Source organism: Pteropus alecto, unplaced genomic scaffold, assembly GCF_000325575.1.
Source record: "Pteropus alecto unplaced genomic scaffold, ASM32557v1 scaffold160, whole genome shotgun sequence".
NCBI classification, from domain to species: domain Eukaryota; kingdom Metazoa; phylum Chordata; class Mammalia; order Chiroptera; family Pteropodidae; genus Pteropus; species Pteropus alecto.
The window spans coordinates 1,681,314-1,695,030 of record NW_006429864.1 but is presented as its reverse complement, the minus strand read 5'-3'; the positions used below and the strand labels follow the sequence as shown (position 1 = coordinate 1,695,030).

The 13,717-nt window shown below is 50.7% G+C and overlaps 1 protein-coding gene across 1 annotated transcript in view; it reads right to left on the bottom strand.

Annotated features, from left to right (window-relative positions):
- The window catches only part of KLHL26 (kelch like family member 26), a 28,362-nt gene extending 15,360 nt beyond the window's left edge, over window positions 1-13,002 (bottom strand). Inside the window, 1 exon segment of the mRNA XM_006904322.3 lies at window positions 12,777-13,002. Coding sequence (XP_006904384.2) covers window positions 12,777-12,850 — 74 coding nt within the window. The 5' untranslated portion in view covers window positions 12,851-13,002.
- Window positions 13,003-13,717: the final 715 nt, after the last annotated feature.

Below are 13,717 nucleotides of genomic sequence, written 5' to 3'. Positions count from 1 at the left end.
CGCCCTGCCTCCTCTAAGAGCCACGGACTGTGGACACAGCCATGCCCACTGTGAGCCTGCCCTGGGAGCACGTCACCTGAAGAGACTCCCCTCTCTGAACTCTGCAAAGGAGCCCCAGGCCACGACGCTAACCCCACCCTAGGTCGTCTTCGTGGTATCACCATCCGAAGCTATCGCCCATATGTACAGCCTTTGCTTCTGCCTGTCTGTGCTCACAGGGACAGGGACAGGGTGACAGAAGAGAGGGGGTACTGGGGAGCACTCGGCAAGAAGTACAATGCAACCTGCTAGTACCTGAGGTTGGTACCTCCTGAGAGACCCCACACGACAGCCAGGGAGGTTGATGTTGGGGATGGCAGTAGGGCAGGCAGGCAGGTTCTGGAACCTACATTTGCCCCAAAAGAGACTTCATGAATGCTCCTGAGGATCCTCGGGATCCTCAGGTGAAAGAAGCCACTCCCATCCTGCCCAGCCCCATGTGTCACCAGCCCCACAGTAAGACCCTGTCCTGAGGCCTGCCTAAAATCCCTCATGCACAGAGCCTGGCTTGGGGCACCTCACTTCAGTGCCAGCCCCACTCAAGACAAGCCGTACCAACTCGGTCATCCTGCCCTTATGTGACTGTGACTAGGACAAATGGCATGGATCCCCGCACTCCCCCCAATATCCACTGGGTCACAGAGGAGTACTCTGCAGACACCATTTATCCCCCTGACAGTAAAAGGGCAGGATGTCAGACCCCAACACTCCTCTGCCGAAGCCCACCACTCCATGACTCTCCACAGCCTCACTCCTCATGGGCCACTGTGAGCCTGGTGCCCCTCAACACAGGCTGTGACCTCCTGTCTGGGCTCTGTGCCCTCATTCTAGCCTCTGACTAATGCCCCTGGGGCCCCAGGACACATGGGGGTCTGGCCACTACTGATGGACAAGAGGACCCTGTGGGCAGCGACTCCCATTCCTAGACCTGCCCAATTCCAGCTACTTCTCAAGGCTAGGAAGAAGGAAAAGGACACCGAGACCCCACATCCCTTGCCAGTGGCAAGCTCTCAACCTCCATGGTACCCCCACTTCTCTCTGACCTGGTGAGTGAGCACCCACTCCTTGCAGGACTATGAGTTGGCAGTGCATACCTGGCTCCCCACTCACCTTTCAGTGGGCAACCTGGAAAGGGGGACACCATCTTACAGACAAGGCATTGAGCATAGAGGTCCAAGGCCACACAGCACACAAGAGGCCTGGCCAGTGTTGGCTCCTCTGTAGGCCCAGATGGGTATAGCCCCATGATAACTGAGACTGTTGGCCAGGGGTACCAAGCTAGGAGGTGGACATGGAGCTGGACACCAAGAAGGGCAAGATGTGGTTTCTCAGTGCCAGCCAGGGAAAGGGTGTGAATTAGCCCACTAATCCTCTAGCCAGTAGGAAAGAGGTTGCTCCACTCTGCCAGGTCACAGCTGGAGAGCTCTGCCTAGGCCTCTCTGACCCCTAGCCTGGCTCTATTTGTCTTCCCAGCTCATCCCTCCATCTGGCGCACCATTAGTCTGTTCCCAACCTGTCTCCTGGAGGCTGAAATAGGAGCCTCACCAGGGCAAGGCAGGGTGGATTCTGTCTCCTGCTGTGTTCTAGTGCCTGGAATGTGTTCAGAGCTCAGTCACACTTGTTGATTGGATGGCTAGGTGAGTGGATGGGTAGACAGATAGATGGATGAACAGATGAGTGAATGAATGATGGATGGACAATGGATGGATGAGTGGGTGGGTGGATGAATGGATGGATGGATGGATGGATAGGTGGGTGGATAGATGGATGAATTTGGTGGGTGGATGGGTGAGTGGATAGCTGGGTAGATGGATGGGTGAGGTGGCAGGTGGATGGCTGCGAGGTGGCAGGTGGATGGCTGCTAGGTGGCAGCACTGGCTAGAGCCTGACACATCTCTGCTTGCTACGGATTTCTGCAGCATATACCTACTTTGTTCACCTTCTCCATGTACACTTCTGGTCTAAGTCCTCAGACTGGGTATATTATTCTTTTACTGGGCTCAATCAGGAAGCCCTCAGCAGGATTCTCTCTGGGACATCTGGCCTCTGCACTTTACTCACGCTGTTCCCCATGTTGAAGGGCACCCTCCTCCTCCCTATGCCACACTCCCAAGTCCCCCAGCTCTTCCATGTTCCTCCATACTTTCACCTGAAAGCCTTCTCGAAGTAGGTCCCTCCATGGCCTCCCTTGCCCTCACAGCCCAGCCAGGTCTCCCCACAGCCTCCATTGCTCCTCAAAGCCCAGCTGGGGCCCCCATGCCAGAGGCAGCAGGGACAGACAAGTAAGCAGGTCTAGGGCCCAAGCTTCACCTGTTCCATTCCCACCCACTGTCTTGAGGCTGATGCCTACTGTACTAGGCTTGGAAACAGAGCCACTTGAATGAGCAAAACTCCTTCACTCTAGAGATCAGGCAAGTATCTGCATAACTACATGGCCCAGAGCACTATTCAAAAACCAAGTGACATTTTAGCACTGTCAAATTCCAGTGTCTCAGGGTTCAGCCCAGCTGCCTCCCCTGGCAGGGCAGGTGTTGAGGCTCTGAAAGGGACCATTCTGCCAAATGGCACGTGCTCATGCCCAGCGATGCCAGGCCAGACATAAGCAGACACAACCAACAGGATAGTTCAGTCAGGCCCTTGCAATAGCAGTACAAATAAAGATATCAGAAGGGACCTGTCATGAATATCTTCATGTTGGAGGGTGCCAATATCCCTCCCCTTTTCGATAAGGGCCCTATTTTCCTCAGGGAACCTCCTATTCTTTATTCTTGGCCCCAGTGGTGAGAATCAGGAGACCCCATCCCTGGGCTAAAAGGGGAGACTCACAACCCAGTCTGGCCAACCAGAGCCTCCCAGGCTCCCAGCCACACTGATTGGTTCCAGACGTGGGTGTAGGCCATCTGATCCAATCAAAGCCTTCCCTGAGACTTTAGCTAGACTCACCAGAATGGAGCTTTGCCTTCCCCCTGGGGATTCTGAGACCATGGGGAGCAAGGTGGGGTCACCTTGCTTAGCCAAGAGGGCAGGCAAACCTAAGAAATGGGAGTCATAGATTCCAGGAGAATTGTCTGAACCCCAAATCTCAATGAACCTAAAACTGGAATTCTCCCGGAACTTTTTTTAAAATTTAATGTGAACAATGAACTTTTATTTTTTAACTAAAGGTGAACTTTTATTTTTTAACTTTAAGGGAATTGAGTTTCTGGCTCTTATAACTAAAGGAGGTCTTCAATGTCAGAAGCCTCAGATCCTGGCCTCCTGTCCACTACATTCCAGATGAGCCTCTGGAAAAACTACTGTGGAGTTAACACTTCTCCAGCTGCCACCTCTCCCCTGCATTGCACACAGGCTTCCTATCCTGGGGAAAGTCGATGGGAGAGGAAGCCATACTGGGTGATCTCCAATCTCCAGGTGAGTAGGTGGCGGCCATATTCAGCCTGAGCCCAGCCTGCCTGCAAGGAGACAGCAGGCACCCCAGGAAAGGTCAGCACGCTATCCACGCTCCCCACTATTAAAGTTCAGCAACTCTAAATGCTAAAATGCTGAAAGTGTGCCTAAGGCTAGAGCTGCAAGGCAGCCCATACCATCCACCTTGGCAAGGAAACCACCACCCCTTGAGTCAGGGGTGATTCAAGTGCAGCAAAACATTTGTATGTTCCCAACAGCCCTGCCTTAGGGTCAGGCAGGACCTGATTATCCCCTGGAGTGGCAGGGAGAGGGAAAAGAGAAAGAGCAAGAGACGGCCTACTAGGACCACACGCCTGCCCTCCCACCCCCAGACCTAAGCACACGGTTATGACTTTAACTAGTCGTGGAAATTTTCCACATGGAAGCTGCCCGGAGGTCCTCCGTGGAGTTCCCTTACATTCCTATCAACTCATGAGCACCTTGCTACACCCTGAACCCCACCTGCCTTTAGAAAATGCCCCACTCTCAGCTCCAGTTAACGGAAGATTCCAGGTGGTCAGGTCTCCTTTCCTATTTCCTTCATCACACTGCTTCACCTCCTAACACTCCACTGAGAGGACAGCTCTCCGGATATCCAGCCCAGCCTACTCCCACTCAATCCATCTTTGACCCCCATGGAATTTCAGTCATAGTGTCATGAAACATCTTGGGCCTCGATCCTCGGGTGACTGCCTTCGAGGCCTTTAAAAGCCTCAAGGTCCACCCCTCAAGATTTCCTCCAGGCCAAGCATGTTCAATTCCGGAAGCTGCTCTGCTCACAGGAAAGCTCTGAGATTCCCCGAAGGTGCCGGTTACTTCCTCCGAAATCACAATATTTTCATGTGTGGCGAGGGGGTACACAGGAAGAGATCAGCCCTGGGCTGGTTGGCGAGGGGTTTGAAATTACCCTGGATGTATACCCCAAAACCCGCTCTGCAGAGGAGGAATGCTAGGGGGACACATCCTGTGCATCCTGAACAGCTCTCTTTGCAGAGACCCAGGACAGGGCAGGCAAAGAGGAAGGGATTGGAGATTTGGGGTTAACAAGTGTTAAGAGCTCATCTGCACAGCTGCAAAGCAGCTACCACAGGAGGAGCAGGGTCTGCCAGTAGGGACCTAGAGGGGGGGCCCAACTTCCCACTGCAGGCAGCTGGACAGGGAGAATGGCTGGCCGCTTCCATCTTCAACACACAGCGTTAAGATTCTGTCCCTTAAATATACAAATAACACCCGCCAAAGGGTACTGTTCACTGGTGTCTCTAGAATGAGGCTGATTCAATGACAACACACCTGAGAATGTTTCTCTCTCAGACCGTACCATGAAATAAAGACAGGAAGAAGAGGGTAACCCTCACTGTACTGGGCCATGGAAGACTGTTCCAGGAACCTTTTGGTCAGATCAGCTCCCCTGGCAAACCTGTGGCAGACCGTGTGTGGGGTATTTGCTAGATGGAATTAAAGACTCCATGCTGAAGCCCTGCCCTCAGGAAGCACACATTCTTGGGGGCACGGGTCCTAAGCAATGACAATGTTCTATGAACACAGGGCAGAGGGCGGGCAAGGGTCATAGAGAGCAGAATGGCCAGGCCCCGAGGAGGCAGCATGGGGGCTGCGTGAAGCGCCAGGACAGGATACTCCAAGGGGAGCCAGGTGAAAGGCTGGGGAGAAGTGCCGGCCCAGGAGGAGAGAAGAGTGGTAGAAGCTGGGGGGCCTGGCAGGTGGACTGATGGGGTCATGTGGAGAGATATGGATTTTGTTCCCAGAGTGAGGAAGCCCCTGGCAGGTGTTGGGCAGGGGAGCAACATGGGCTGATCTCTGCCTTGGGAGGGTCCCGCCAGCTAGAGTAGGGGGACAGAGGCATAGAGATGGGAGGAGGAGGAGGAAGAAGGGACCAGACTGGGATGTGGCTCAAAGGTGGAACCAACATGTGTGCCAACAGATGAGAGGAGAGAGAAAATAAGCATGCATATGGTGCATGCTCTCAAGAAGAAACTGAGAGTCAATGGGTGGGTGGAATCAAACTGGGGAGACCTCTTGGAGAGGCTACGACTAGCCTAAGGCCTTTTTCTGGGAGAAAGGATATTCCTGGGACCAAGACCTGCTGGCTAAAAGACCTGAGGTCCTCGAGCAAGAAGAAGCATGAGGGCTTTCAGGAACAGAAGTGGCCAACAAGCCTTCCAGGACGATTGTATACCTCTGCCCTTCCCAGGTCTCCACGGGATGCTGGCAGGCAGCGCAGCCTCTCAGGCCTGGTGCTTCCCTACCTGTTCCCTGATGCCTTGCCCGGCCACCACTGTTGGTCAGCACATTGCACAAGTTCAACGTCGAATCTTCTCCAAAACTGTGCCTACCTCACCCTCTCCACAGCCCCCACCTTGGTCCCAGTTCCCTCCTCTCTCGCCACACAGATCCTTCCAAAACACAAATCTGACCCAGATGCCCCTTACCGAAATCCTACATGCTCCGTCTCCTGCCTTGTCCCTCCCACCTATTCCACCTCCTCTCTGCCTCCTGACCCCTGAAAAGCCTGGCTCCTCCACCTTTAGAACATGCACATGCCATTTACCTGTATCCAGATGACAGTCCACCTCCCTCAAACTCCTTCCCTTGAGCTGACAACACTAACCTTCAGATGACATTAACCTTCAGACTCAGCTCAACTTCATTCTTGAGGAGGCTCTCAGAATCTTCCAGAGAAGGCAGGAATCTCCAACTTGGCCTCAGGATCATTTATGGCAACTGTGGGGCAATGACTATGCCACTGTTTTCCTAACTCCCTGCTGGCACATAGGTGCCCCAAGGGCAGAGCCAGGGTATCCTGCACCCCCCACTCCCACATGCCCAGCACCAAGCACAGCAGCAGGCACACAAGAGGCATGTGAAAACCACCAGGGGAAGAGTAAGGTGTCAAATAAGTCTCATCCATGTGTCCATGAATTGTTTCTATCTGGGCCCTTCCCCCTCTACCTCCTTCCATTCCCGTCCTCCCCCAGGGCCTTCAACTTCAAGTCTGAAACATGCCAAAGACCAAAGGACGGGAATGCAAAGAAAGACCTTTTTAAAGTATCTGGGGAGATGCACTGTCTGGGCACGGGGGATTCTTCCATCTTGTCCTCACTGAGATCTCCCCTGAGGATCAGCAATCAAAATAACCACTGTTAAGGAAAGTGGATGACACACCGTGGAGATGGCTCAATGACAGCAGAGGCAAATAAAACCTTTCTACCCCAGTAACTATGGCCGACGACAAGAAGGCATCCCTAGGGAGTCACAGCTACTGGATGGAAGAGGTCCAGCTGTGAGATAGTCATGCTGCTTAAGTCAGAGCAAAGAGTATAGTATTCACAGCAATTTCATATCATGAGCTTGAGGGACCCTGTCAGCATAGAAGTGAGGAACTCCCCATGGAAGACTAAGCTGGGTGGCCTGGCCCCCCAGCACCTCCAACCAAGAGCTTCCTACAGTTCACCCTAGGCTCTATAGCCCCCACCCCAATACTGCACGAAGAGCCACGTAGCTCATGCCCACACATAGTGGCATCTGCTCTCATGTTGCAGAAGCAGCTCAGACTTGACATGTTCTATTCTCCCACTGGCCCACAGCTGTCTCTCTCATGGCCACTAACTAATGGTGCCACTTTCCTCCCAACTGCTCAGGCAGATTACCACAGACGGAATGTTTATGTCCCCCCAAAACTCATATGTTGAAACCTAACCCCTAATGTAATGGTATTGAGCAGAGGAACCTTTGGGAGGTAATTAAGTCATGAGGGTGACGCCCTTGTGAATGGGATTAGTGCCCTCACAAAGGGACCCCAGACCACTCTCTAGACCCCTCCACCATGTGAAAAGACAGCGAGAATACACCATCTATGAACCAGGAAGCGGCCTCACCAGATACCTTGATCTTGAACTTCCAGCCTCCAAACTTCAAAAAAAAAATTTCTGTTGTTTATAAGCCACCCAGTCTATGGTATTCTATTACCATATTGACGAAGACACTTGCCACACTGATCTGCCAACACCCTGTGATCCCCTCACAGGCCGCATGGGTGCAGTCAACAGAATATTGACAGCATCAGGACCATAGGGTGACATCACCACCTATGCGCTAACACTTACATGCATATGTGACATGCTGGGCACCCTCTAAGCATGCCCTTCCATCTACCCTGTCTGGTGGGGGTGGCTCCAGGATCCCACTTGCCAGATAAGAAATCAACACATGGAAGCATGCAGATGTGCCCAAGACACACAAGTATGTGGGGCCACCCTGCTTATGGAAAGAGGGACCACAGACATGTGTGGGTGTGATGAGGCCCCTGAAGCAGCAAGTCTCCCAGAATTCCCGAGAGAAGAAATGAAGACCCCATCTCTGAAGGGTTAAATTCCTGCCTCTCCCTCCTGGCTGAACAGAGGATGAGGCCAAAGCAACAAGAACCTTCTCAGAAGGCAAGGCAGTTATCCCCCAGGCTTTCGTACGGGAGTTGGGAGGCTGAACTCTTCTAGAGCCTCGAGGTTTAGTGGACACAATCTAGGGCACAGCCAGAGAGGGCTTGTTGTGAAAGTTTAAACAATATACTGATACACACTACAATGTAGATGAACCTTGAAAATATTTACATAGAATAAAAGAAGCCAGACACAAAAAAATCATGTATTGTATGATTCTATTTATAAAACAGGTAAATTTACAGAGGCAAAAAGCAGAAGAGTAGTTGTCAGGGGCTAGGGTAGAGGAGGAATGGGGAGTGACTGCTAATGGGGACAGGATTTCCTCTTGGGGTGATGGAAATGTTCTGGAACTAGATAGAGGTGATGGATACACAACACTGTGAATGTGCTAAATGCCACTGAATTGTACGCTTTAAATGGGTGAGTTTTATGTTATATAAATTTTATGGGGGTAAAAAAAACCCACACACACAACAAGGTGACCAGAAAAAGTGTTCCCAAGGCTAGTTGAATTCCAGTGATAAGGCAGATGACTCTGAGAGGCCATGACCTTGGAGTGTGAACAGATAAAGGTGAACGAGGCGTGGGCAGGTCATGTACCAGGCCTGGTTGGCCCATTTGGAAGAAATGAAGGAACAAATAAATGGACAATGTTACAAAATCCTCTAAGTCTCAGAAGGTCTTTCTGAGAGACTATTGTATGCCACAATCTCCTTCAAAACCTAGTTCTCTTTCTGTATGCTCCATCTCACCATTTTAGGGCTTCTCATCCTCCTTCCCACACTAGTGCCACAGGGCTAAGACACACACACACACACACACACACACACACACACACACACACCATCAGCTGCTTCAGACAGCAGTGAATTTTCACTGGGATGGAGGGAAAGGGGCAAAAGAGCATTTCAGAGATGGGGGAGATGTCTTTTAAGAAAGTGCCTCCATTTAGAAAAGATTTCTTAGATATGATACTAAAAGCATGATCCATAATGTAGAGCACTGATAAACTGCACCTCATCAAAATGATAAACACTTGCCCTGTGAAAGATATCATTAAGAAAATGAAAAAACAAGCCACGGACTGGGAGAAAATATTTACAAATCATATATCTAATAAAGGACTTGTATCCAGAATACATAAAAACTCTTGAAAGTCACTAAGAAAAAGACAACCCAACTAAAAATGGGTAATGACTTGAAAAGACACTTTACCAAAGACATGAATAGCCAATGAATAGCCATAAGAGACCATGAAAAAATGTCCAACATCACTAGTTATTAAGGAGATGCAAATTAAAACCCAAATAAAATACCAGCATACACTTAGAATCGCTAAAATTAAAGACTGGCCACATCAAGTGTTGGTGTGGATAGGGAGCAGCTGGAACTCTCATATATTGCTGGAAGGAATGCAAAACAGTACAGCCACTCTGGAAAACTCCCCCGTGCTTTCGTACGGGAGTTGGGAGGCTGAACTCTTCTAGAGCCTCGAGGTTTAGTGGACACAATCTAGGGCACAGCCAGAGAGGGCTTGTTGTGAAAGTTTAAACAATATACTGATACACACTACAATGTAGATGAACCTTGAAAATATTTACATAGAATAAAAGAAGCCAGACACAAAAAAATCATGTATTGTATGATTCTATTTATAAAACAGGTAAATTTACAGAGGCAAAAAGCAGAAGAGTAGTTGTCAGGGGCTAGGGTAGAGGAGGAATGGGGAGTGACTGCTAATGGGGACAGGATTTCCTCTTGGGGTGATGGAAATGTTCTGGAACTAGATAGAGGTGATGGATACACAACACTGTGAATGTGCTAAATGCCACTGAATTGTACGCTTTAAATGGGTGAGTTTTATGTTATATAAATTTTATGGGGGTAAAAAAAACCCACACACACAACAAGGTGACCAGAAAAAGTGTTCCCAAGGCTAGTTGAATTCCAGTGATAAGGCAGATGACTCTGAGAGGCCATGACCTTGGAGTGTGAACAGATAAAGGTGAACGAGGCGTGGGCAGGTCATGTACCAGGCCTGGTTGGCCCATTTGGAAGAAATGAAGGAACAAATAAATGGACAATGTTACAAAATCCTCTAAGTCTCAGAAGGTCTTTCTGAGAGACTATTGTATGCCACAATCTCCTTCAAAACCTAGTTCTCTTTCTGTATGCTCCATCTCACCATTTTAGGGCTTCTCATCCTCCTTCCCACACTAGTGCCACAGGGCTAAGACACACACACACACACACACACACACACACACACACACACACACCATCAGCTGCTTCAGACAGCAGTGAATTTTCACTGGGATGGAGGGAAAGGGGCAAAAGAGCATTTCAGAGATGGGGGAGATGTCTTTTAAGAAAGTGCCTCCATTTAGAAAAGATTTCTTAGATATGATACTAAAAGCATGATCCATAATGTAGAGCACTGATAAACTGCACCTCATCAAAATGATAAACACTTGCCCTGTGAAAGATATCATTAAGAAAATGAAAAAACAAGCCACGGACTGGGAGAAAATATTTACAAATCATATATCTAATAAAGGACTTGTATCCAGAATACATAAAAACTCTTGAAAGTCACTAAGAAAAAGACAACCCAACTAAAAATGGGTAATGACTTGAAAAGACACTTTACCAAAGACATGAATAGCCAATGAATAGCCATAAGAGACCATGAAAAAATGTCCAACATCACTAGTTATTAAGGAGATGCAAATTAAAACCCAAATAAAATACCAGCATACACTTAGAATCGCTAAAATTAAAGACTGGCCACATCAAGTGTTGGTGTGGATAGGGAGCAGCTGGAACTCTCATATATTGCTGGAAGGAATGCAAAACAGTACAGCCACTCTGGAAAACAGCTCGACAGTTTCTTAAAAAGTTAAACCTATACCAACCATAGGACCCAGTCATTCTACTCCTAGGTATTTACCCAAGAGGATGAAAGTATATGTCCACACAAAGATGCATACCCAATCTTCACAGCAACTTTATTTGTAATTGTCAAAATGAAAACAACCCAAAAGGATGTTTTCCACCAGTAAATGGATAAACAGTGTCCATCCATACAACAGAATAATATGTGGCAGTGAAAAAAGAAGAAAATTCTGATACTCGTGACAATATAGATGAACTTTAAAAACATTCTGTTTAAGAGAAAGAAACCTGACAGAACAAGCCACATATTATATGATCCCATTCTTATAAAATTTCTAAAAAGGTAAAATTACAGAGAATGAAAGCAGATCAAGCTGTGCCTGGGACAGGGGTAGAAGCAGGGTTCACTGCAACAGGCTTGAGGGAACTCTTTGGCATGATGTAAGTGTTCTAAAAAAACTGGACTGTGTTAATGAGTGCATACTCATACTCTATAAATTCATCAAAACTCAACGAATTGCTCAGCTAAATGAGTGGACTGTATGGTATGTAATTAATTATACCTCATCTTTGCCCCAAGTTATCCCACCCCAGGGCCCAAAGCAGGCACCTAGGGTTCACTGTCTCCTCGTTTGTTCCTTACATGCCACCTCATGCCTGGTCACCAAGCCCTACTCATTCTAACCCCTGAATGTCTTCCCAAAGCCTCTGAATCTATCTCGCTCCCTACTGGAGGCCTCCAAGGCCCCATGCACCCAGGCCATCAAGCCTTTCCAGCCAACACCAGCCCAGGTCCCCACAGTGAGGAATGACTCCACAGCATGAGCACTGACTAACTTCATCATTCGTATCGTTGAAATTATTTGTTCCCATAAGCTCATCAGCATTTCCTCCTTGGTAAACCAAGGGTGGCAGGCTGTCTTGTGGGGCTGGGATGGGAGGTTCTGAGCCATGCTGGCACTATGCAATAGAAAGAGGGAGGGAGGCTGTGCTCCCTCAGGCCAGTGTTCTTCCCCTCTGAGAACCCAGAACGCCTGTAAACACCTGTTTTACACCAATTCTGGGGTTCAAGCAACCAATCTCAGGATTTGGCCAAAGGGAAAAAGAGCCTCCCTCTGACCAAAGGGGATGAATTTTGCCCTCCTGGTCTGAGGGCAAGACCTTGCTTCAAGTCCTTTGAACCCCATGGGGATGGGAAAGAGGAGACCCAAGGATGGACCCTCCTCCTGCTTTCTTTAGACCTTCAAGGCTCTTTCGCCATCCTCAGATTGCCCAGAACCCATTCCAGCCCCTCATTACCTCTGGGATCCCCTGACCCTTCCCTGCCCAGCAGGACTCTCTGGGACCCCAGGGCCCCTCAGCCTCCCCTCTCAGGTTCTCCCAGGCCCCTTAGATCTCTTTTAGGCCCTTAGGTTCACTTAAGCCCCCTACCTCCTGCCTTCCACAGTCTTCACCCATCCCAGGTCCCCTCAGCATGCCCTTAGAACCATATTTAGACCCTTTCATCGTCCCTTAGCACCGTCCAGGAAGCTTTGGGCCTCAGCCCCTGCAAGCTCCCCCTTCAGTCTACACCTCAGAGTCCCCAAAACAGGCTCAACAACCTCAAGACTGCCCATGGCCCCTGCTCAGGCCCTCTCTGCCTCTCAGACCCCTTGGCATTCCCAGTTCCCAGTCAGGAGCCCCCGGGTTTCCCTTCAGACCTCCAAGAGCCCCAAAGCCCTCTCAGGCCCCTAAGGCCTCATGTAGACCCCTCGAGGTCCTGGGGCCTCCAATCCACCTTCGGCTGCCCCCTCCGCAGCCCCTAAAGCCTGCAGTCCCCTGGAAAATCCCTGGGGCCGGCGCAGTCCGCTCTCCATCCCTTCAAGACCTCCCCCCAGGGCTCCCCAAGTGTCAGCCCAGCCCCGGGGCAGGTGCAGGCCCACGGCGTGGGCTGGTTCTCACCTGCTCGGGCGCTCCGGGCCCGGGCCCGCGCCGAAGCCGCCACCACCACCGCCGCCGCCGCCGGACTCCGCCATCTTCCCTCCGCCGCCGCCGCCGCTGCTGCCGCCGCGCGTTCCAGTGACGGGAGCCGCGCGCCCGTCCAGGAGACCGAGATATGAGGGGCAAAGGCGGAGCGTGATCTACCGGGGGGCAGGATCTGGGCGAGGAGTCTAGCCAGGTCTGGAGAGGGGGCGGGGCCCCGTTGAGGGAGGCGGGGTATTCGTGTGGGCGGGGCTCTTGGAGGGGCGTGGTCTGTCGAGGAGTGGGGCCCGTCCGAGGAACGGCGGGAGATTGGCCGGGTAGATCTACAGAAGGGCGGGGCCTGGTCTGGGATGGGGAGGGGCAAAGAAGATGGGTGGGGGGGATAAAGGCGTGGCCAGTGGTGAAGCGTAATGTAAGGGTGCGACAGGAGAGTAGTGGGTGGACAGGTACAAGGAACCGGGCTAGGAGTCGGGTCCGGCCTGATGGTGAGCAGCTACAAGTCTGGGGCAGGGTCTGATCTGGAATTAGGGAGGACCGAAGCCTAGATGGGAGGAGGGACTTGTGGAAATGGATTTCAGAGCTCTGAGAAACACCCCTCCACTCCTAGGGTCAAGCCCTCCCCAAAACCTCAGACGTGGGAATTCACTCTGTTTCCAGGCCTCAAACTTCCAAACTGTTTGTGGGTCCCAGCCCTCCCCTGACCTACCCAGCCAGGACCTCCACCCTCAGACCTCAGCATCTGCCCTCAAATCCCCAAACTTCCTGCTTCACTCACAATTCTGGTTCTCGCACCCCTAAACCCCCACCCTCAGATTATCTCCCCATCCTCTACTCAAATCACAAATTCCACTCCCCCATTCCTCACCTGCAGACCCTTCAAATCCACGCTTACACCCCAAAGTCCATTCCACTAAGCCCAA